The 25,303-nt window shown below is 44.9% G+C and overlaps 1 gene segment (V, D, J or C); it reads right to left on the bottom strand.

The window, feature by feature from the left end:
* Nucleotides 1-616: 616 nt before the first annotated feature.
* Nucleotides 617-23,422, bottom strand: LOC139235463 (Ig heavy chain C region-like). The segment is given in 5 exon segments: nucleotides 617-993; nucleotides 1,890-2,193; nucleotides 2,285-2,411; nucleotides 4,138-4,477; nucleotides 23,047-23,422. Coding segments are annotated over 5 exon segments (1,524 nt in total).
* Nucleotides 23,423-25,303: the final 1,881 nt, after the last annotated feature.

Genomic DNA, 25,303 nt, shown 5'->3' with positions numbered 1-25,303 from the left:
CACCAATCTTTGGTACGGCAATGGCGTTACAGTGGGTGAATAATTGCCCTTTCATCTCTCTCTGGTAGTGCAGTGGGAGGTACAGTTGGTTCAGAATTGCCCTTTCACCTCTCTGGTGGGGTAGTGGGAGGTACAGGGGTATAACAATTGCCATTTCACCTCTCTCTGGTGGGGCGATGGGAGATACAGTTCGTGTTCGTGTGTGGACCTCATTTCAGATCCCAGAGTGTGCGATGCTGCCAAATAAAACTGGCCCCAAATCTGAAGGGATGGACAACACGAGAAACAATGGCACCGAGATATAAATGTACAGCATTTGTTTATAGGGAAATAGAACTATGCAGATTCTCCCAGTGGGACGAAAGTTGCTGAAATGACTTTGAGGTATCCTGTCATTAAAGAGCTTCTCTTTGTCTCCAACCTGTACATGAGCTGAGAGCGCTGAATGTACGAGCTTTGCCACAAGTCGGACAAATATTCTGCTTCAGATTAACAGCCCGCCGCTTGGCTAAAATAGGAAACAATATTAATTGAGCGGCTGTGTGCGTAACTCACGATTGGAAGAAAAGGCCTTTATTGTTTTTTATTTAAGAACTGAAAGGCAATCGAGAGATTCTCATTGATAAGAATTGATGTTGTCCATCAGAACAAGGGAAATATTCACAAAACTGGGTTTACCTCTGGATTTATTGACGGTTCTTTTGGTGATCTTCAAGGAGATCGCTTCATGTCCCACCACACAGGAGTAAGAGGCGCCGCTGGCCCACTCGTCGGCTGCAATGGATAGCAGGCTGTACACAAAGAATGATCTGCTGCCATTCTCCGCCATCACCTCAGTGTTCTTGTAGTTGACCGGCTTCTCCTTGACGGTCCATTTGACGAAGATCTCTCGGGGGGAGAAACCTCTCACTAAACAGGTGAGGATGACCAAGCTCTGAGCAGAGACTTCTTCTGCCGAGGGCAGGAGGTCAGACACGGCTGCTTCCCATGGATCTTTCGCTGTAGAACAGTTACAATAAAGGCCAATGAACTGGACAGTTCCAGAGAAAATGGTGGGAGTTTTAATCTAATAAAGCAGGCGTGTTGAGGTTGTGAGGGTGATTAAATTGGTAAACATCGGAATCCCGATATCAACCCGACCACTCCTGGTTGCAATATTGTATTTGAATAATATATTTATAGGAGGCTGGAATCCTCTATTTTAACCTCTATTCGGTTTTTAACTGTAGCTGGTCCGGCTTGACATACTGTGTAAATCCCAGCAGTTACAGCGATGCGGGGACTGCTGCACCCAGGTGGTTATTGCCCTTACACCTCCCTCCTGGATCCAGGGTCCCTGCCTAACCCACCCCCCGCGATCCGAGAGCTCCTCACTCGGATTCCAATCCTCCTCTTCTCCCGGGTGGCCTGTGAGACCACCACCACCAACTCGCCTTCTCCGTTTAAATTCGCCAATGTCCCGTAGTTACACGTCAGAGAAATATGCTCTTCGTTGACATTTAACCCTTTATTATTTCCCCTCTGGGGCCTCTCTGGTTTACCATCCCGCAGCAGAGTGAACATAATCTTTCTCTCTGAAATCTTGAAGGGTTGGACTTGAATTTACTGCACAGATCAAGGCGATTTGGCCAACCGGTCTATGCCTGTGTTTATGCTCCATACAAGCCTCAACCTGACTCAGTTCATCTAACCCTAATAACATACCCTTCTATTCCTTTATCGCTCATGGACTTATCCAGTTTCCCCTAAAATACATAACCTCAGGTCCAAGAGTGGGATTACCAAACTGAATGATCAGAGTAGCCCATTAAACACTTTATGTAATGAATTGGCCCTTGAACATGCACCGGAAATATTCAAAGTGTCTGACTTATTGCAACAGTCTCCACGCTCACACTTTTCCTTGTGGATAGAATCTCTGATAGGAGTCGGCATATCCTGCTGGCTCACCACGCAGTAGAACTTATCCCCACTCAGCCAGTCTTGTTTCGAGATGTTTAAGTTGCTGATCACTATGTTGGGATCCTCACCGGGTTGGACGGTAATCTCTGATTTCAAAGCCTCCTTTTCTCTGGTCCAGGTCACGGTGAGCCCATAAGGAGCGTCAGACACGACGCAGGTTAAGGTCACCGTCGCCTCCCGTAAGTCCTGTGCCAGTGACTGAGATTTTTGAATCGCTGCATGGGACATCCACTGCAAAACAGGAATGAAAGTCAGAAAAAGCTGCATCTTCAGAATCAGGACACAATATTTAGCCTTAACTCGTTCAAGGGGGATAAATCACTTTTGAGATATCAACCTCTCGCTGTTGCTTTAACACCGACGTTATTGGAAGGACAATGAATTGGCAACGATTCGGGGAGATCTGCAACATTTCCTGTGTATTTGCTGCCAGAGTCACCTGTAATGGGCTGTGAAGCAAATAACCAGCGTAAAACGGGAATACATTGTGGTGCAATTGTGTTAGGCACTGAATAGCGCTCTTCCTGAAATCCCTTGCTCCTTTACACCCATCTATAGATCCTTGCATCCAAACGCATCTCCGCTGGTTGTAATAGTGAAGCCCAAATAGCCCGAAGGTCAAGAGGTCTACACCAGCATTACTCTCGTTCGAAACAAGTGTCAATTTAATTTCAGGATTTATGGGACAACAGGAAACAAAGCTAAGTTTCTGGTCACTTGCTGTGATCTTTATTGCGGTGAAAAGGTGCAGGAACCAGTCACAGCCCCCGTCAGAGGAGAAGTACAAGGTCCGGAGAATGGAGTTCCAAAGGGTCTTTTGTGGTGGGGCATCATTTTTAATGATGTGAGGTAGTTTGTTAATTTCTGTCATTACTGAACATTTATCATGTCTGGTGAGAGAGAGTCAGAGTTAAATATGACCTCAGGGCATTAATAGCAACATAGGAACAGGAGGAGGCCATTCATCCCATCTATCCTCTCCCGCAATCCAGTTATATCAGGGCTGATCTACACTCAACACCATCTTCACGCCTTGGTTCTGTAACCCTTGATAATCTTGCCTAACAAAAATCTATCAATCTCAGTTTTCAACTTTTCAATTGAAACCAAGCTTCAGCAGCTTTTGGGGAGGGAAATCCAGACTTCCTGTGAAGAAATCCTTCCTGACATCACTTCTGCACGAACTAGCTCTAACTTTAAGATTCTGCTATTTGTTCTGGACTTTTCCATCAAAGGAAATAATTGTTCAACATCTACTTGATCAATTGTATTTATCGACTTGAACACCTCAATTGTATCACCTCTTAATATTCTCTACTCGTCTCCTCATCATTTTATTTTATTAGTCCCGGTATAATTCGGGTAAACCTGAACTTTACCGCCTCCATGACCAGTATATCTTTCCTGAGGTGCGGAGCCCAGAATTGGGCTCATTGCTCTGAATAGAGTAGATGCCCATTCAAACAGTGGGTTCCTGGACAGCTAGCAGTAAAGGGTTCCAGACTCCGACTGCCACTCCGTATATGATCAGCCAACTCAGGATAAACCTGAGAATAAGGGCAAGTCACTCACTGCCTGAAATCAGAGCAGGGGGAAAGCTTCGTTGACGAGTTTATTAAATCCTGAACAATGAGGAATCCTGAACCAGAAGATCGTGGGTTGAAGTCCCACTCCAGATACTTGATCACAAAATGTAAGCTGAGATTCCCAGTGCAGTACTGGGGGCGTGGTGCACTATCGGAGGTGCCGTCTTTCAGATCACATGTTAAACCGAGGATCCGTCTGGCCTCAGGTGGACGTAAACGTTCCCCTGGAATTATTTCAATGAAAAGCCGAGGAGTTCTCCCTGGTGGCCTGGGAATATTTATAGCTCAAAAAACACCACTAAGCAAAATATAATCTGGTCATTATCACACTGCTGTTTGTGGGAGATTGCTGTGCACTAAATGATTGCTGCACGTTGTACATTACAACTGTGATCACATTTCACAAATTAATTCATTGGCTGGCAAGCGATTTGGTTCAGACTAAGGTAGCTGGAGGCGCTGTTTCAAGGCAAGTTTGTAATCACAATAATAAACAAACTGCATGATTGGAAATTAGGAACAGTTCGGTGCTTTTTACTAATTTCAATAAAAGTCCTGACTGAGATCAACGCTCAGAATGGTCTATAACCTCCTGGGTTTGTGCCTCTTACCCGGAGATCTGATGAAGTTACGGCTTTGCGTGACCCCTTCATGAGTGACCTGGCAGGTGTAGACCGAGCCGGTGAACCATTCCTCGGCGGAGACTGTCAGCCGACTGACCGCCGAGAAGTTCCCGTTCACCTCAAATACGGGAGAGGTGACGGAGCCAGAATCCAGGAGTTGTCCACTCTCCAGCCAATTCACGGTCAGTGACTTTGGCCGGAAATCGATGATTGAACACACGGCGCTTGCATATCTGCTGCTGGTGATTTGTTCAGTAGAACTCAGCGTGAGGAGAACAGTTGGAGGGATGATGTCGCGTTCAGGATCTTCAAGAGAAGACAAATTATTGACAATGCTTGCAAAATCAATCATTAAGAAATGCAAAGTGTCCTTATATTTTAACAGGTTCTTCGCTGTCAGACTAACACTAACCTGGCATTTACAGAGAGCAGAACTGTGCATAGTCTTCTCAGTGTGATCTGCAGACCGGAACTGTGCATGATATTCTTAGTATGATCTGGAGACCAGAACGTTACACGGTATTCCAAGAGTGATTAGGAGACCAAAACTGTAAACAATATTCTTAGTATGATATGGAGACCTGAACTGTGGACAGTATTCTAAATGTGATATGGAAACCATAATTGTGCATAATATTCTAAGTATGATAGGGAGACCAGAACTATACACAGTATTTTAATTGTGATATGGGAGACCAGAACGGTGCACAGCATTATAAGTGCGATAGGGAGACCAGAACTATACACAGTACTCTAAGTGTGATATGGAGAACAGAACTGTACACAGCATTCCAAGTGTAATATGGAGACCAGAACTGTACACAGCACTCTAAGTGTCGTCTAACCAAATTTCTGTCCAAGTTGAACATACCTTCTCATCTTATCACAGTTTGCCCTGTATCCCACATCACTAACCTAGCATTGTGATGGCCTAGAACGACACACCACGTCAAACCTCGCAGTAGATTGTGCTGCTGCACACCTCTGACTCGGTGATGGTTAACCGGCTCTTTTTCGTTCTTCCAGGAAAGGCTGATGATTTTATCTTTCTTCCAGGAAAAGCTGGAGATTTTTGGTTAGTAGTCCATCGCCAAACAGCGGAAGCAGTTTCTCCCTACTCAGCGCACTGTGATCTGGGCTCTATTCCATTCTATTGAATGGACGTTTCTTGAGTTTCCTCCTTCCTCCCACTCAATAAATAATTCGAATTAAATACCATTCCAAAATCCGGTTAATTGGAAGTTTCTCCTTAAAACGGCCCATTTCAATTCCCATTGTAGTTCTTGTTATATAACAATGACCTGGACTTGGTTATAGAGATTCCATCTCGAAGTCCGAAGATGAAGCAAAACATGGCAACGTAGCATGATAGTAACAGACTTGAAGAGGAATCAGAGAGACGAGTGAAATGGGCAGGGACATGGCAGGTGCAATTTAATGCTGATAATTGAGAAGCGGTGCACTTTGGGTGGAACATGGAGAGGCAGTATCATCTAAATAGTATTGTTTTGAGGGGATACAAAAACAAAAATATCTGGATATTGCACCCGTGTCAATATTACTAAAAATGTTCGGAAATGCTCACTGAAAGCCGAATTGTATGTGTTTGTATGTGGGGTTGGGGTTGAAGCCCAGATTCTCACCGAGACAGAATCCAGACTCTCACAGGACCAGGATAGCCGAGTGGTTGAGGCGTTGGCCTTAAAATTCAATGGGTTTCTCCCGCGTGGGTTCGTACCCGACTCCTGGTATCTCTTTAATTTAACACGGATTTCCTCCCATTCTGATCAGTGAGACCGGATTTTCATCGGTTGATACAGCAATTTTCTGTAACAATGTGACACTCTGAACCGATAATGAAATGAAATTGTGAAATGTATCTGTGTCGCTCGGTCTCTGCCTCTCTCTCTCTCTTCAGAGTGTTGTGTATATGTTTGAGTCTTTGTCTCTCTCTGTCTGTCCCTGTTTCTCTGTTTATCTCTGTCTCTCAATCTGTCTCTTTCTCACGGTGCCACGTCTGTTCCAATTGGATTCTCTCAGACTCTTTGCCTGACTGGCTCTCTCTTTCCCATCATTTCGGTCTGTCCATGTCTTTGCCTGTCTCTGTTAGTCCCTGCCTGTAAGCTGAGAAGTATTTCCATCATTTTCTGTTTTAGTCTCTATCGCTCTCTCTCAATCTGTTTCTCTCCTTGTCACTGTCTTTATCATTGTCTTTCTCTCATTCTTTCCCTCTCTCTCTTAATAGATCACACACACACATCTCTGTATATGTATATGTTTGAGTCTTTTTCTCACTCAGTCTGCCTCTCCTTCTCAGTCTCACACTTTCTGTCTCTCGTTGTCTCTATTCGCTGTCCGTCTCTCCCTGTTTGTCGGTTTGTCTCTGTCTCTCAATGTGTCTGTCGACTTCTCATGGTGTCCAATTCTGTTCACACTGGCTCGATTCCTCCTGTGACAAAACTGGCACTCGTCAGTTCCTCCTTAGTATAGTGGTGAGTAACCCCGCCTGTCACGCGAGAGACCGGCGTTCAATTCCCCGACGGAGAGGCAGTTGTTTCAAAATATAGAATTTTACTTCTGTTTCTTGGTAGAGATTCATATTAAAAAGTTCCAGAGCAAGAAAGAACTGTAAAAATACATGTAGAAGATAGAGCCTCTTCCAGATTTTTAGCAAACGGAGACTTTTTCACGATCCTTTGGCCGTCTGCTGCACAGAGATGGATGACTGAGTTTTTTCTGAGTGTTGTTTACATTGTACATTAATGATTTAGACGAGGGGATTAAATGCAGTATCTCCAAATTTGTGGATGACACTAAGTTGGGTGGCAGTGTGAGCTTCGAGGAGGATGCTATTAGGTTGCAGACTGACTTGTATAGGTTAGGTGAGTGGGCAAATGCATGGCAGATGAAGTATAATGTGGGTAAATGTGAGGTTATCCACTTTGGTGGTAAAAACAGAGAGATAGACTATTATCTGAATGGTGACAGATTAGGAAAAGGAAGGTGCAACGAGACCTGGGTGTCATGGTACATCAGTCATTGAAGGTTAGCATGCAGGTACAGCAGGCGGTTAAGAAAGCAAATGGCATGTTGGCCTTTATAGCGAGGGGATTTGAATACAGGGGCAGGGGAGTGTTGCTACAGTTGTACAGGGCCTTGGTGAGGCCACACCTGGAGTATTGTGTACAGTTTTGGTCTCCTAACTTGAGCAAGGACATTCTTGCTATTGAGGGAGTGCAGCGAAGATTCACCAGACTGATTCCCGGGATGGCGGGATTGACCTATCAAGAAAGACTGGATCAACTGGGCTTGTATTCACTGGAGTTCAGAAGAATGAGAGGGGACCTCATGGAAACGTTTAAAATTCTGACGGGTTTAGACAGGTTAGATGCAGAAAGAATGTTCCCAATGTTGGGGAAGTCCAGAACCAGGGGTCACAGTCTGAGGATAAGGGGTAAGCCATTTAGGATCGAGATGAGGAGAAACTTCTTCACCCAGAGAGTGGTGAACCTGTGGAATTATCTACCACAGAAAGTAGTTGAGGCCAATTCACTAAATATATTCAAAAGGGAGTTAGATGAAGTCCTTACTACTCGGGGGATCAAGGGTTATGATGAGAATGCAGGAAGGGGGTACTGAAGTTTCATGTTCAGCCATGAACTCATTGAATGGCGGTGCAGGCTCGAAGGGCTGAATGGCCTGCTCCTGCATCCATTTTCTTTGTTTCTATGTTTCTATGTTTCTATGAATCTCTACCTTGTACTCACAAGGTTTTCACAGGACCAGGGTAGCTGAGTGGTTAAGGCGTTGTCCTTAAAATTGAATGGGGCTTTTACCGCGTGGGTTCGTACCCTACTCCTGGTATCTCTTCAATTTGACACGGATTTTCTCCCATTCTGATCAATAAAACCGAATTTTCATCGGTTGAATCAGCAATTTTCTGTGACACTCTGAACCGATAATGAAATTAAATTATGAAATGCATTTGTGTCGCCCTGTCTCTGCCTCTCCCTCTTCAGAGAACTGTGCATGCGTTTGGATGTTTGAGTCTTTGTCTCTCTCAGTCTGACTCACTCTGTCTGTCCTTGAAAGACACAGTACTCGTGGCCGAGTGGTTAAGGCGACGGAAGAGAAATCCATTGGGTTATCCCGCCAGGTTCGAATCCTGCCGACAACGATTCTCAGCATTTTTCATTCCATTTCACAATTTAACCGGTTCTCTGGCAAACTGATCCTGAGATAGATGGAATAACGTCCCACACCTTTCAACACTGACAGTTTATTCTCATTTTTATTAATCTGCAATATTCAGGATACATCCGTTTCAAAAATCGCAAACATCAGTCAAAGTTGCGACAGTGATTCAGCCTGTATATCCCTCGAGATTTCTAAGGCATCTGTGCATGCCCGTTGGTGCGTGGAAATTTTTGGTTATGTGTGGGTGTGTCTCTGTGTCTCTCTATCTCTATATATGGAATGTTCGCCTTCATAGCTGGGTGATTTGAGTATAGGAGCAGGGATGTCTTACTGCAGTTGTACAGGGCCTTGGTGAGGCCATACCTGGAATGTTGTGTTCAGTTTTGGTCCCCGAATCTGAGAAAGGACGTACTTGCTATTGAGGGATTACAGCGAAGGTTCACCAGCATGGTTCCCGGGATGGCAGGATTGACATCTGAGGAGAGACTGGATCAACTGGACTGGTATCCACTGGAGTTTAGAAGAATGAGAGGGGATCACACAGAAACATATAAAATTCTGACGAGATTGGACAGCTTAGAGACTGGAAGAATGTTCTCGTTGCTGGGGTGTTGAGACCAAGGATTAAATTCTAAAAATAAGTGGTAAGCCATTTATGACCGAGATGAGGAGAAACTTCTTCACTCAGAGAGTGGCTAACCTGTGAAATTTTCTACCGCAGAAAGTCGTTGAGGCCAGTTCGTTAGATATAATCAAAAGGGAGTTAGATATGGCCCTTACGGCTAAAGAGATCAAGGGGTATGGAGAGAAAGCAGGAAATGGGTACAGAGGTTGAATGATGAGCCATGATCTTATTGAATGGTGGTGCAGGTTCGAAGGGCCGAATGTCATATTCCTGCACCTAATTTCTATGTCTCTATGTTTCTATGTTGATGCGTGTATATTTTTGATTATTGTGTGTGCGTGTATCTGTGTATGTCTATCTGTATGTATGTATTTGTGTATGTGCAAATGTCTGTGGAAATCATCACCATGAATTTGGTACGTCCTGGAACTTTTAAAAAAACTTGGGGAAATAATACGGTTGTGAACTTTGGTTCAGTGGCTCCATTCTCGACTGAAGCAGGAGGTTGTGTGTGTAAGTCCCACTCCTGAGACTTGAAAACATCATCTTGGATGACAGTCAAATGCAGTATTTGGGGAATGTTGCATTGTTGAAGCTGTTGACCATCGGCTGAAATTTTAAGTTGAAGCTCCATCTGCCCCCTCAGGTGGATGTGAAAGTTCCCAGAGCCTTAGTCGAAAAAGAATCGGAGAGCTGCACCCGTGTCAATATTACGAAAAATGTTCGTAAATGCTCCCTGAAATCCAATGTGTCTGTGTGTCACTGTGGGGGTGGAGCTGAAGCCCAGATTCTCACCGAGGTAGAGACCAACCACTGACATGATCACGACCAGGATGGCCGAGGGGTAAAGGCGTTAGACTTAAGATGTAATGGGTTTATACCCACATGGGTTCAACCCCGCCTTCTGGTAATTCCTTCATTAAACAGAGATTTTTCCCATCCTGCTCAGTGATACCCGATTTTCATCTGCTGAATCTCCAATTTTCTGTAACTATGTGACACTCTGAGCCGAAAAAGAAATGAAATTTTGAAATGTATCTGTGTCACTCTCTCTCTTTAGAGAGCTGTGTTTGTGTTTGCGTGTTTGAGTCTTTGTCTCTCTCTCTGTCTACCTCTCTCTGACCCACTCTGTTTGTCCATGTTTCTCTGTTTGTCTCTGTCTCTCAATCTGTCTCTTTCTCACGGTGTCTAGTTCTGTTGCCATGGGATTCTCTCAGACTCTCTGTCTGACTGTCTCTTTCTGTCCCGTTATCTCTGTCTGTCCATGTCTTTGCCTGTCTCTGTTAGTCCCTGTCTCTAACCTGATAAGTATTTCCATTATTTTCTGTTTTTATCTCTATGTCTCTCTCTCTCTATCTGTCTTTCTCTCGATCTGTCGCCCTCTTTGTCTCTCTCTTTGTCCCTGTCTTTTTCTCTGTCATTCCATAACTATCTGCCTCCCTCTCTTTATGGAGCATGCAAATACATCTCTGTGCACGTCTTTTGAGTCTTTTTCTCATTCAGTCTGATCCTCCCTTTCAGTCTCAAACTTTATTTCTCTCTTTGTCTCTACCTCGCTGTCTGTCTCTCCTCGTTTCCCTGTTTGTCTCTGGTTCTCAATGTGTCTGTCACTTTCTCACGGTGTCCAGTTCTGTTCGAATGAGATTCTCTCAGTCTCTCTGTCTGACTGTCTCACTCTTTCCCATCATCTCTGTCTGTCTATCTTTCTGCCTATCTGTCTCTCTTTGCCTGTCGCTGGTAGTTCCTGTCTCTAACCTGCTGAGTATTTCCATCATTTTCTGTTTACATCTTTGCTTCTCTCCCAATCTGTCGCTGTCTCTCTATCTGTCTCTCTCCTTGTCACTCTCTTTATCATTGTCTTTCTTTCACTTTTTCCCTCTCTCTCTTTATTGATCACACACACACATCTCTTTATATGTAGGTGTTTGAGTCTTTTTCTCAGAGTCTGCTTGACTTTTCAGTCTCACCCTTTCTGTCTCTCGTTGTCTCTCTCTCGCTCTCTGTCTCTCCCTGTTTGTCGGTTTGTCTCTGTCTCTCAAAGTGTCTGTCGACTTCTGTTCACAGCTCGATAACTGCTTTGCCACAACCCGTATTCTCGTCCGCATAGTGGTGAGTATCCCCGCCTGTTACGTGGAAGAACCGGGTTCAATTCCCCAATGAAAAAGCAGCTTTTTCAAAATGTCGAATTTTACTTCTGTTTCTTGGAAAAGATTCATATTAAAAAGTTTCAGAGCAATATGGAACAGTAAAGATATAGCAAGAGGAGATTGACTCTTCCAGATTTTTTGCAAACGGAGACTTTTTCAGGATTTTGTGGCCGTCTGCTGCACAGAGATGGATGACTGAGTTTTTTCTGAGTAACGTTTAAAGTGCCAGAGACGCAGTAGTTGTGGCTGAGTGGTTAACGCGATTTTCTAGAAATCCTTTGGGTTTACCCCGCGCAGGAACGAATCCTGCCGGCTCTGATTCTCAGCATTTTTCATTCCATTTTATAATTTAACCAGGTTTTTGCAAAACCGTTCCTAAGATAGGCGGAAGAACGTCCCACACCTTTCAACACTGAAATCTATTTCTCATTGTTATGCAATATCTCAATATCTGCAATATTCAGGATGCATACAGATAGAAAAACGCAAAAATCAGCCAAAGTAGCGAAAGTGATTCAGCCTGTCTATCCCTCTATATGGATAAGGCATCTGTGCATGTCCGTTGGTGCATGTATATTTTTGTTTATGTGTGTGTGTGTGTGTCTCTGTGTCTGTCTATCTGTATCTATGTCTCTGTGTATGTGCAACTGTCTGTGGAAATCATCACCATGAATTTGGTATGTTCTGGAACTTTTAAAAAAGACTTGGGGAAAATAATACGGTTGTGAACTTTGGTATTGGCTTTGGTTCAGTGGCAGCATCCTTGACTGAAAAATGCAAAAGCCAGCCAAAGTAGCGACAGTGACGCTGCCTGTCTATCCATCTATTTGTCTAAGGCAACCTATGTATATCTTGATCTGGGTGTCATGGTACATCAGTCATTGATTGTTGGTATGCAGGTGCAGAAGGCGGTAAAGAAGGCAAATGGCATGTTCGCCTTCATAGCGAGGGGATTTGAGTATGGGTGCAGGGAGGTCTTACTGCAATTGTACAGGGCCTTGGTGAGGCCACACGTTAAATACTGTGTTCAGTTTTGGTCTCCAAATCTGAGGAAGGACGTCCTTGCTATTGAGGGAACACAGCGAAGGTTCACCAGCATGATTCCCGGAATGGCAGGGCTGACATATGAGGAGAGACTGGATCAACTGGGCTGGTATCCACTGGAGTTTAGAAGAATGAGAGGGGATCTCATAGAAACATAAAAAATTCTGACGAGATTGGACAGCTTCGAGGCTGGAAGAATGTTCTCGTTGCTGGGGTGTTCGAGACCAAGGATGACAGTCTAAGAATAAGGTGTAAGCAATTTAGGACCGAGATGAGGAGAAATTTTTCATTCAGAGCGTGGTTAACCTGTGAAATTTTCCACCGCAGAATGACGTTGAGGCCAGTTCGTTAGATATATTCAAAAGGGCCCTTACGGCTAAAGGGATCAAGGGGTATGGAGAGAAAGCAGGAATGGGGTACTGAGGTTGAATGATGAGCCATGATCTTATTGAATGGTGGTGCAGGCTCGAAGGGCCGAATGGCATATTCCTGCACCTAATTTCTATGTTTCTATGTTGATGCGTGTATATCTTTGGTTATTGTGTGTGTATGTGTCTGTGTATGTCTATCTGTATGTATGTCTCTGTGTACGTGCAACTCTTTGTGGAAATCATCACCATGAATTTAGTACGTCCTGGAACTTTTAAAAAAACTTGCGGAAAATAATACGGTTGTGATCTCTGATATCGGTTTTGGTTCAGTGGCTCCATTCTCGACTGAATCAGGAGGTTGTGTGTGTAAGTCCCACTTCTGAGACTTGAACACATCATCTTGGCTGACACTCAAATGCAGTACTTGGGGAATGTTGCATTGTTGAAGCTGTTGACCATCGGCTGAAATTTTAAATTGAAGCTCCATCTGCACCCTCGGGTGGATGTGAAAGTTCCCAGAGCCTTAGTCGAAAAAGAATAGGAGAGTTGCGCCCGTGTCAATATGACCAAAAATGTTCGTAAATGCTCCCTGAAATCCTATGTGTCTGTGTGTCGCTGTGGGCGTGGAGCTGAAGCTCAGATTCTCACAGAGGCAGAGTCCAACCACTGACAGGATCAGGACCAGGATGGCCGAGTGGTAAATGTGTTGGACTTAAGATCTAATGGGTTTATACCCGCGTGGGTTTGAACTCCAGTCCTGGTAATTCCTTAATTAAACATAGATTTTTCCCATCCTGCTCAGTGATACACGATTCTCAAATGCTGAATCTCCAATTTTCTGTAACGATATGACACTCTGAGCCGATAATGAAATGAAATTGTGAAATGTATCTGTGTCGCCCGGTCTCTGCCGCTCTCTCTCTTTAGAGAGCTGTGTTTGTGTTTGTGTGTTTGAGTCTTTGTCTCTCTCAGTCTGCCTCTCTCTGACACACTCTGTCTGTCCCTGTTTCTCTGTTTGTCTCTGTCTCTCAATCTGTCTCTTTCTCACGGTGTCTAGTTCTGTTGCAAAGGGATTTTCTCAGACTCTCTGTCTGACTGTTTCTCTCTGTCCCATTATTTCTGTCTGTCCATGTCTTTGCCTGTCGCTGTTAGTCCCTGACTCTAACCTGATAAGTATTTCCATTATTTTCTGTGTTTGTCTCTATGACTCTTCTCCCTCTCTCTCTCTCTGTCTTTCTCTCTATTTGTCTCCCTCTTTGTCTCTCTCTTTGTCCCTGTCCTTTTCTCTGTCATTCCATCGCTATTTGCCACCCTCTCTTTATGGAGCACGCAAATATATCTCTGTATATGTATGTGTTTGAGTCTTTTTCACATTCAGTCTGATCCTCCCTTTCAGACTCAAAATTTATGTCTCTCTTTGTCTCTATCTCACTGTCTGTCTCTCCCTGTTTCCCTGTTTCACACACGCATCTGTAGGTGTTTGAGTCTTTTTCTCGCTGACTCTGACTGTCTTTTCAGTCTCACCCTTTCTGTCTCTCGTTGTCTCTCTCTTGCTGTCTGCCTATCCCTGTTTATCGGTTTGTCTCTGTCGATCAATGTTTCTGTCGACTTCTGTTCACAGCTCGATTACTGCTCTGACGCAACCCGTTACCTCGTCCATCTCGTGCCGATAATGCCCCCCTTTTACGCGGGAGAATCTGGTTCAATTCTCCGATGGAAAAGCAGCTTTTTCAAATTGTCGAATTTTTCTTCTGTTTCTTGGTATAGATTCATCTTAAAAAGTTCCACAGCAATATAGAACAGTAAAAATACAGCAAGAGGAGATTGCCTCTTACAGATCTTTTGCAAACGGAGACTTTTTCTGGATTCTGTGGCCGTCTGTTTCACAGAGATGGATGACTGAGTATTTTCTGTTTTTGTCTCTATGTCTCTCTCTCTCTTTCAGTCTTTCTCTCTATCTGTCTCCCTCTTTTTCTCTCTCTTTGTCCCTGTCCTTTTCTCTGTCATTCCATCGCTAATTGCCTCCCTCACTTTTTGGAGCACGCAAATACATCTCTGTGTATGTATGTGTTTGAGTCTTTTTCTCATTCAGTCTGATCCTCCCTTTCAGTCTCAAACTTTCTGTCTCTCTTTGTCTCTATCTCACTGTCTGTCTCTCCCTGTTTCCCTGTTTGTCTCTGGTTCTGAATGTGTCTGTCTCTTTCTCACGGTGCCCAGTTCTGTTCGAAAGGGATTCACTCAGACTCTCTGTCTGACTGTCTCACTCTTTCCCATCATCTCCGTCACTCTATGTTTCTGCCTGTCTGTCTCTCTTTGCCTGTCGCTGGTAGTTTCTACCTCTAACCTGCTGAGTATTTCCATCATTTTCTGTTTATATCTGTCTCTCTCTCTATCTGTCGCTATCTCTCTATCTGTCTCTCTCCTTGTCACTGTCGTTCTCTCACTCTTTCCCTCTCTCTGTATATAGATCACACACACATATCTCTGTATATGTAGGTGTTTGAGTCTTTTTCTCACTGAGTCTGCCTCACTTTTCAGTCTCACCCTTTCTGTCTCGCGTTGTCTCTCTCTCTCGATGTCTGTCTAACCCTGTTTGTCGGTTTGTCTCTGTCGATCAATGTTTCTGTCGACTTCTGTTCACAGCTGGATTACTGCTCTAACGCAACCCATACCCTCGTCCGTATAGTGGTGATTATCGCCGCTAGTTATGCGGGAGAACAGGGTTCAATTTCCCGACGGCGCAGTAGTTTTTTCAAAATGTCGAATTTTACTTCTGTTTCTTGGTATAGATTTTATTAAAAAGTTCCAGAGCAATATAGAACAGTAAAAATACAGCAAGAGGAGATTGCCTCTTCCAGATTTTTTTCAAACGGAGACTTTTTCAGGATTCTGTGGCCGTCTGCTGCACAGAGATGGACGACTGAGTTTTTTCTGAGTAACATTTAATGTGCCAGAGACGCAGTAATTGTGGCAGAGTGGTTAAAGCGATGGACTAGAAACACTTTGGGTTTTCTGCGCGTAGGTTAGAATCCTGCCGACTACGATTCTCAACATTTTTCATTCCATTTTACAATTTAACCAGGTTTTGGCAAAACTGATCCTGAGATAGATGGAATAACGTCCCACACCTTTCAACACTGACATTTTTTTCACATTTCTATTAGTCTGCAATATTCACGATACATACGGATAGAAAAATGCAAAAATCAGCCAAAGTCGTGATTCAGCCTGTCTATCCCTCGATATGTCTAAGGCATCTGTGTATGTCCGTTGGTGCATGTATATTTTTGGTTATGTGTGTGTGTGTGTCTCTGTGTCTGTCTATCTGTATATATGTCTCTGTGTATGTGCAACTGTCTGTGGAAATCATCACCATGAATTTGGTATGTCCTGGAACTTTTTCAAAAGACTTGGACAAAATAATACGTTTGTGAACTTTTGCATTGGCTTTGGTTCAGTGGCAGCATTCTCGAAGGAAAAACGCAAAGACCAGCCAAAGTAGCGACAGTGACCCTGCCTGTCTATCCGTCTATTTGTCTAAGGCACTCTGTGTATATCTTGATCTGGGTGTCATGCTACATCTGTCATTGAAAGTGGGCATGCAAGTGCAACAGGCAGTGAAGAAGGCAAATGACATGTTCGCCTTCATAGCTAGGTGCTTTGAATATAGGAGCAGGGAAGTCTTCCTGCAGTTGTACAGGGCCTTGGTGAAGCCACACGTTAAATATTCTGTTAGTTTTGGTCTCCAAATCTGAGGAAGGACGTCCTTGCTATGGATGGAGCACAGGGAAGGTTCACCAGCTTGATTCCAGGGAGGGCAGGACTGACATATGAGGCTAGACTGGATCAACTCTGCAGGTATCCACTGGAGTTTAGAAGAATGAGAGGGGATCTCATAGAAACATATAAAATTCTGACGAGATTGGACAAGTGAGAGGCAGGAATAATGTTTCTGTTGCTGGGGAGTTCGAGAACCAGGGGCCACAGTCTAAGAATAAGGGGTAAGCCATTTAGGACCAAGATGATGAGAAACAGCTTCATTCAGAGAGTGGTTAACCTGTGGAATTCTCTACCGTAGTAAGTTGTTGAAGCCAGTTCGTTAGATATATTGAAGAGGGAGTCAGATATGGCCCTTACGGCTCAAGGGATCAAGCGATATGGAGAGAAAGGAGGATATAGGTACTGAGGTTGAATGATCAGCCATGATCTTATTGAATGGTGGTGCAGGCTCGAAGGGCCAACGGCCTACTCCTGCAACTAATTTCTATGTTTCTATGTTTCTATGTTGATGCGTGTATATTTTTGGTTATTTTATGTGTGTGTGTGTCTGTGTATGTCGATCTTTTTGTATGTCTCTGTGTATGTGCAACTGTCGATGGAAATCATCACCAAGAATTTGGTATGTCCTGGAACTTTTTAAAAAACTTGGGGAAAATAATACGGTTGTGATCTTTGGTATCGGCTTTGTTTCAGTGGCTCCATTCAAAAGGTCGTGTGTGTAAGTCTCTCTCCTGAGACTTGAGCGCATCATCTTGGCTGACACTCAAATGCAGTACTTAGGGAATTTTGCACCTCTTTTATGTCTTTCTCTCTCTATATGTCTATAAATGTCTTAATCTTACTCCCTCGATTCAAATCTAGATCGTTGATATATACCACAAAAATCAAGGGACCCATGACTGAGCCCTGCAGAATCCCACTGGAAACATCCTTCCAGTCAAAAAACATCCATCATTCATTAGCCTTTGCTTCCTACCTCAAAGGCAATTTTGGATCCAACTTGCTACTTTGCTCTGGATCCCATGGGCTTTAACCTTCGTGACCGGTCTACCATGTGGGATCTTATCAAAAGCTTTGCTAAAGGCCAAATACACTACATTGTATGCAGTACCCTCATCGACCCTCTTGGTTGAATTTTGTGAGGAGGTAATCAGGTTAGTGAAACACGATCTTCCCTTTACAAATCTCTGCTGACTGTCCCTAATTAGTCCTTGCCTTTCTAAATGTAGATTTATCCTCCAATAATTTTCCAATAATTTTCCACCACTGAGGTTAGGCTGACAGGCTTGTAATTACTCGGCCGATTCCTTTCTCCCTTCTTAAACAAGGGTACCACATTAGCAGTCCTCTGGCACCATGCCCAAATCCAAATAGGACTGGAAAATGATGGTCAAGGGATCTGCTATTTCCTCTTTTACTTCACTCAACAGCCTGGGATGCATTTCATCTGGGCCTGGGGAATTTTCTACTTCCAAAGCTGCTAAACCCCTTAATAATCCTCTCTCACTGTTTATTTCATCCAGAATTTCAAACTCCTCCTCGATAACAGTATCTGCATTGCCCCTTTCCTTTGTGAAAACAAGATGCAAAGTATTCATTAAGAATCATAACAACATCTTCCGCCTCCACACAAAGATTACCTTCATGGTCTCTAATAGGCCCTACCCTTTCTTAAGTTATCCTCTTGCTCTTAATATATTTATCGAATTTCTTTGGGCTTTCCTTAAGTTTACTAACTGTTAAGTCCTGACTCTAATGTACTGATTTACACAAGACACATGCTGAAGTCAAGGTCACTCAGGACCTGCACCTTTAATTCCAGGTCTCCAGTGCTGCACTTGCCTGAGATCTCCCTTTATATACCTCAGTGGGACAGGTATGGAATGTCTCCTGCAAGTGCACCCCTGGTGGTAAGGTATGCTTATTGTTACAGGTCATATCCAGTTACAGTCATGTATAGCATGGTAAGATATAGTTATATACAGTAATGTGAGATACATGCATCACCCTCCCCCAAGGTCTTATTGCCTTTATAGATTCCGTCTCTCGGGTGGTCTGCGCTCTCTCGTGGAGCGTCTTTGTTGTGGTTCAGTTGTTTGCCTTGGTGCCTGTTTTTCGTTCTGTGTGTTTCCTGGTATCTCGCCTGGGCTGTCTGTTGAGACTGCCCTTCCTTCAGGTTGTTCCACCTGTCTGTCCACCAGGTGTGGTGTGAGTTCCATGTTGGTAGTCTGCCTCTGGTTCTTCAGTGTTATCAGTGAATCTACTTTTTACTTGGTCTACATGCCTCCACCAGGTTTGGCCATTGTCCATTTGTACAACCAGTAGCCTGTTTCCCTCTTTGTCTGTTACTGTTAAGGTGCTGACATGGATTGAGATCTGGTTGTCAGACAGGAAGCAAAGAGTAGGGGTAAATGTGGACTTTTCAGAATGGCAGGCAGTGACTAGTGGGGTACCGCAAGGTTCTGTGCTGGGCCCCCAGCTGTTTACACTGTACATTAATGATTTAGACGAGGGGATTAAATGTCGTATCTCCAAATTTGCGGATGACACTAAGTTGGGTGGCAGTGTGAGCTGCGAGGAAGATGCTATGAGGCTGCAGAGCGACTTGGATAGGTTAGGTGAGTGGGCAAATGCATGGCAGATGAAGTATAATGTGCATAAATGTGAGGTTATCCACTTTGGTGGTAAAAACAGAGAGACAGACTATTATCTGAATAGTGACAGATTAGGAAAAGGGGAGGTGCAAAGAGACCTGAGTGTCATGGTACATCAGTCATTGAAGGTTGGCATGCAGGTACAGCAGGCGGTTAAGAAAGCAAATGGCATGTTGGCCTTTATAGCGAGGGGATTTGAGTACAGGGGCAGGGAGGTGTTGCTACAATTGTACAGGGCCTTGGTGAGGCCACACCTGGAGTATTCTGTACAGTTTTGGTCTCCTAACTTGAGCAAGGACATTCTTGCTATTGAGGGAGTGCAGCGAAGATTCACCAGACTGATTCCCGGGATGGCGGGATTGACCTATCAAGAAAGACTGGATCAACTGGGCTTGTATTCACTGGAGTTCAGAAGAATGAGAGGGGACCTCATGGAAACGTTTAAAATTCTGACGGGTTTAGACAGGTTAGATGCAGAAAGAATGTTCCCAATGTTGGGGAAGTCCAGAACCAGGGGTCACAGTCTGAGGATAAGGGGTAAGCCATTTAGGATCGAGATGAGGAGAAACTTCTTCACCCAGAGAGTGGTGAACCTGTGGAATTATCTACCACAGAAAGTAGTTGAGGCCAATTCACTAAATATATTCAAAAAGAGTTGGACGAAGTCCTTACTACTAGGGGAATCAAGGGGTATGGTGAGAAAGCATGAATGGGGTACTGAAGTTGCATGTTCAGCCATGAACTCATTGAATGGCGGTGCAGGCTCGAAGGGCCGAATGGCCCACTCCTGCACCTATTTTCTATGTTTCTATGTCCCTGCAAGCCATTTGGGACCCCGGCCATAGTTTAGCACAAACACTTTGTCCCCTACTTCATTCCACCTCCCCTTCGAATTTCGGTCATGGTACTCAGTTACCTTTTGCCACATAGCCTCAATAATTTCATGCATGTCTGGGAGGTCTTTAAGGTTCGTTTCATCAATAGTTGCATGGGGGGAACCCCAGTCAACGAATGCGGACAAGATCTGTATGCCAGCAGCAGTTGTGACAGGCGGCTCTACAGCGTGGGAACTTGGATTATGAGCATGCCTTGTTTAATGATCTGCACTGCTCGCTCTGCCTGGCCATTGGAGGCCGGCTTGAAATGTGCCGTCGTGAAAGGTGCCGTCATAACATGATTTATACCATGGTCAACTGTAAAATTGTGAAATTCTGCGCTAGTGAAGCACGAACCATTATCACTGACCAATATGTCAGGAATGCCGTGCGTTGCAAACATGGTTCTAAAGCTCTCCACAGTGGTGGAGGTGGTGCTCCATTTTAAAATGGTGCACTCGATCCATTTTGAAAATGTATCAACGACTGCAAGGAACATTTTGCCCATGAATGGGCCTGTATACTCTACATGTACCCGCGACCACAGTTTGGTGGGCCAGGGGCTTAGGGGGGCCTTCCTGGGGGCATGACTAAGTTGGGCACAAATGGTGCACCGACGGACGCAGAGCTCCAATTCCGCATCAATGCCAGGCCACCAGACATGAGATCTGGCTTTGGCCTTCATAAGGACGATCCCCGGGTGCTCGCGATGGAGCTCCTGGACAAACGCCTCCCTGCCTCATAAAGGCATAACTACTCGCCTGCTCCAGATCAGGCAGTCTGCCTCTAGTGATAGTTCATGCATGCGCCTACGGAAGGGTTTGACCACCTCTGCCCAGTCATCGGTTAAAATGCATCTTTTAACTAGAGATAACGTGGGGTCGCTGGTCGTGCAGGCTCTGATTTGGCGAGCCGTAATGGGCGAACCTGTGGATTCAAAGGCATTGATTGACATGACCATCTCACAGTCCTGTTTGTCGGACCCTTCTGTGATCGCCGGGGTAGCCTGCTAACCATGTCGGCACAGTTGTCTGTGCCTGGTCTGTGCCTTATCGTGTAGTCGTAAGTCACTGAATGCGCCCCGAGGTGTTGCCGTTGATCGCCTTGCACTCGGATAGTAGGGACGTGAGAGGTTTGTGGTCAGTTTCTAACGCAAACTTTGCCTCGGAAAGGAATTGGTGCATCTTTTTGACACCGTACATGTACGCGGGCGCCTCCTTCTCAACCATACCGTACGTGCACTCCGCCCGCGAAAGTGACCTGGAGGCATAAGCAGCGCGCTGCAATTTACCCACATCATTGACATGCTGTAAAACGCACCCGATCCCATATGCTGATGCATCACACGTAAGGACTAACTTTTTACATGTGTCAAAATGGCTAAAACACTCTTGGAACATAGACAGTTGCGTGCCTTATTGAAGCGTCTTGGGCGTCTCCCCAAAACCAATTGCACCCCTTTCTGAGTTGCACATGGAGAGGCTCCAGCAGCGTGCTCAAGTTCTGCATAAAGTTCCCAAAGTAATTGAGTAGCCCGAGAAAGGCACGCAGTTTCGAGACATTCCGGGGCCTGGGTGCCAGGCGAATCGCTTCGGTTTTGGATTCAGTTGGGCAGATTCCATCAGCGGCAATCCTTCTGCCCAAAGATTCAACCTCAGGCGTGAAAAACAGACACTTGGATTTCTTAACTCTTAGGCCTACCCGATCCAATCGAGTTAGTACTTCCTCAAAATTGCGGAGGCGAGGGTAGGTGTCCCTGGCCGTGATGAGTATGTAATCTTGAAACACAACCATCCCCGGGATGGACTTGAGCAGACTTTCCATGTTGCACTGGAATATAGCAGCTGCCGACCTGATGTCGAAGGAGCATCGATTGCACACAAAAAGGCCTCGATGTGTGTTGATGGTGGTGAGTAGCTTAGACTCTTCGGTCAGTTCTTGCGTCATATAAGCAGATGTGAGGTCAAGTTTCGAAAAAAGTTTTCCTCCAGCCAACGTGGCAAATAGGTCCTCCGCTCTGGGCAGCGGGTATTGGTCCTGTAGGGAGACTCTGTTTATGGCAGATTTGTAATCCCCACAGATTCGCACGGATCCATCAGGCTTCATGATGGGGATGATGGGGCTTGCCCAGTCACTGAATTCCACGGGAGAAATTATGCCTTCCCGCAGAAGCCGGTCCAGTTCTTTTTCAATCTTTTCCCTCATCACATAAGGCACAGCTCTAGCCTTGTGATGGACCGGTCTGGCATTCTGTGTGATGTAGATTCTAACTTTAGCCCCTTTGAAGGTGCCCACACCTGGCTGAAAGAGATGTTCAAAACGGCTTAGAACTGTTGAGCAGGAGGTCCATTCCTCTGACGACATGGCGTGAACATCATCCCATTTTCAATTAAGTTCTGCTAGCCAATTTCTCCCCAACAGGTCTGGGAGATCCCCGGGGACAATCCACAGGGAAAGTTGGTGCACCATCCCTTTGTGTGTGAATGAGAGCCTGGCGCTGCCAAGGACTGGGACGATTTCTTTAGTATAGGTCCTTAGTTTGGTGTCGATCTTTGTGAGTTTTGGTCTGTTACTTTTGTGCAGCCACAGCTGTTCAAATTGTTGAACGCTTATGAGGGATTGACTGGCCCCCGTGTCCAGTTCCATGTTGATGGGTATCCCGTTGAGTAGAACCCTCATCATAATTGGAGGCGTCTTGGTGTAAGAACAGTGGACGTTGATCATGTTAACCCGCTGTACCTCGGCGTCCCGTGCACTGTTCCAACCGTTTTCTGGTCCGCTTTCCGACCTTTCCGATTCGTATACAAGCCGAGCTGCTGTTTTTCTGCACATGCGAGACAGATGCCCTGTGTATTTGCAGTTTCTGCAAACGGCATGCTGAAATCGACACCCCCTGGTTGAGTGCCTGCCCCCACATCTCCAACACAGACCGTTTCCATTGTTTCTGAAGGATGAGCTGCATCTGGCTGATCTCCCTTGAGCTTCTCTCAATCTGTTGTTGATTGCTCGCATTGTGGGTTGATGAGGTGTGATTGGCCGTTCATGTGGCCCTTGATTTTGATGGCTTCTGGCGCCACTGTCTGCTGTTGAAAGCCTGCTCTCCTGCCTTTGTCTGTATGTGGGGGTAGCGATTTGTTTCACAATCTGAACCCCTTGTTCTGATGCCTCGTTGGTTGTCGTACCCGAAGTATAGATCAGCCTCCTTTCTTCTTCGCCTGCCAAGAACGTCTGCGCGACCAGTGCTGCTGCCTCTAGAGTCAAGTTCTTCGTCTCTATAAACTTTTGGAATATGCCTGCGTGGCCTATTCCTTCAATAAATAAGTCTCTCAGTACTTCTCTCCTTAGTTTATCGGGGAACTCACATGAATTAGCCAGCCTCTGAAGTTCCGCCACAAAGTCGGGTATTCTTTGGCGCACACAGCGTCTGTAGTTGTAGAACCTATGTCTGGCCATGTGTAGGCTGCTCGCTGGCTTCAGATGGTCTCTCACCAGTGTGCTCAACTCCTCAAACGACTTGCTTGCCGGTTTCTCGGGTGCAGGTCTTTTATTAAAGCGCATGTTTTCGAGCCACAGCTGGTCAAGAGATGGGCTCTTCTCTTGTCTGCCTTATCGTCGCCCAACCAGTCTTTGGTCACAAAGCTTAGCTGGAGCCTTTCTATAAAGTCATCCCAATTGTCTCCAGCATTGTATTTCTCATTTGAGCTGTTGGTAGCCATTCTGTGGATTCTGTGATCCTGTAACTCATCGCCACTGTTAAGTCCTGACTCTAATGTACTGACTTACACGAGACACAGGCTGAAGTCAAGGTCACTCAGGACCTGCACTTTTAATTCCAGCTCTCCAGTGCTGCACTTGCCTGAGACCTCCCTTTATATACCACAGTGGGACAGGTATGGAGTGTCTCCTGCAAGTGCACTCCTGGTTGTAAGGTATGCTTATTGTTACAGGTCATATCCAATTACTGTCATGTATAGCATGGTAAGATACAGCTATATACAGTAATGTGAGATACATGACACTAACCAAGTATTTTTCATGCTCTGTCTCAACATTCCTAATATCCTTTTTAATTTTACCTCTTAACTTTCTATATTCCGCCAAAGATTCGACAGTATTTAGCCATTGGTGTATGACATAAGCTTCCCGTTTTTTCTTTACCCTCCCCTGTAAGTCCCTAGACATCCAGCGGGTTCTAGAATTGTTATTCCACCCTTTTTCTTTAAAGTCACATGTTTGGCCTGAGCCTTCCAGACCTCCTCCTTGAATGTTTCCAACTGTTCCGACACTGATTTACCAACAAGTAGCAGTTTCCAGTCCACTGTGGCCAAATCACTCCTCAACTTAGCTTTTCCCCAATTTGGGACTTTTATTCGAGGCCTATCCTTGTCCTTATCCATAACTAACTTGAATCTGACTGAATTATGGTCACTGGCACCCAAGTGCTCTCCCACGAATACACCTTCAACCTGCCCAGCTTCATTCCCCAAAACTAAATCCAAAACCGCCCGCTCTCGTGTTGGGCTTGTTTCATACTGACTAAAAAGTTCTCTTGAATGCAGTTTAAGAATTCCGTACCCTCTATACCCTTCGCACTATATTTGTCCCAATTAATATTAGGATAGTTAAAATCCCCTACTATTAGTGCCCTAAGGTTTTTGGACTTCACAGCAATTTCCCGATATATTTGTTACTCTATCTCCCTCTATCTCCCTCCCACTGTTTGGGGGTCTATAATACACGGCCAGCAGTGTGATCACCCATTTTTTATTTTTAAATTCGATCCATGTGGCCTCATTTGATGATCTCTCTTAACTATCCCTCCTCACCGCTGTAATAAATTCTTTAATCAATACCGCGAAACCCTTTTTACCCCCCTCTCTCTCTTGTCTAAAAATCCTGTAACCAGGAGTATTGATCTGCCAAATCTGCCCCTCTTTCAGCCATGTCTCTGTAATGGCTATAATATAATCCTCCCAAGTATCTACCTGTACTCTTTGCTCATCTGCCTTACTCGCTATACTCCTTGCATTAAAGTATATACCATTTAGCACAGGAAGCCCTCCTTGATTGCTACTTACTAACCCTTGTTTCCTCTGTTTTACAGATTCGATTTCTAAATTCTTGCTATGCAATTTCTGCTTTACTTCCTTCCCTATTGAATGTTTTCTCAGGTTCCAATCCCCCTGCCAAGCTAGTTTAAACTCTCCCCAACAGCACTAGTAAAGCTCCCTGCGAGGATATTGGTCCCGGCACTGTTGAGGTGCAACCCGTCCTGTTTGTACAGGTCCCATCTCCCCCAGAAATGGTCCCAATCCCTCAGTAATTTAAAGCCCTCCCTCCTACACCAATCCTTCAGCCACGCGTTCATTCTCTCGCTCCTTCTATTCTTGTGCTCATTAGCACGTGGCACTGGTAGTAATTCAGAAATTACTACCTTTG

The sequence above is a fragment of the Pristiophorus japonicus genome, chromosome 23 (assembly GCF_044704955.1).
Source record: "Pristiophorus japonicus isolate sPriJap1 chromosome 23, sPriJap1.hap1, whole genome shotgun sequence".
NCBI classification, from domain to species: domain Eukaryota; kingdom Metazoa; phylum Chordata; class Chondrichthyes; family Pristiophoridae; genus Pristiophorus; species Pristiophorus japonicus.
The sequence above is the reverse complement of the archived record's forward strand: the minus strand, read 5'-3'. Positions and strand labels throughout refer to the sequence as shown.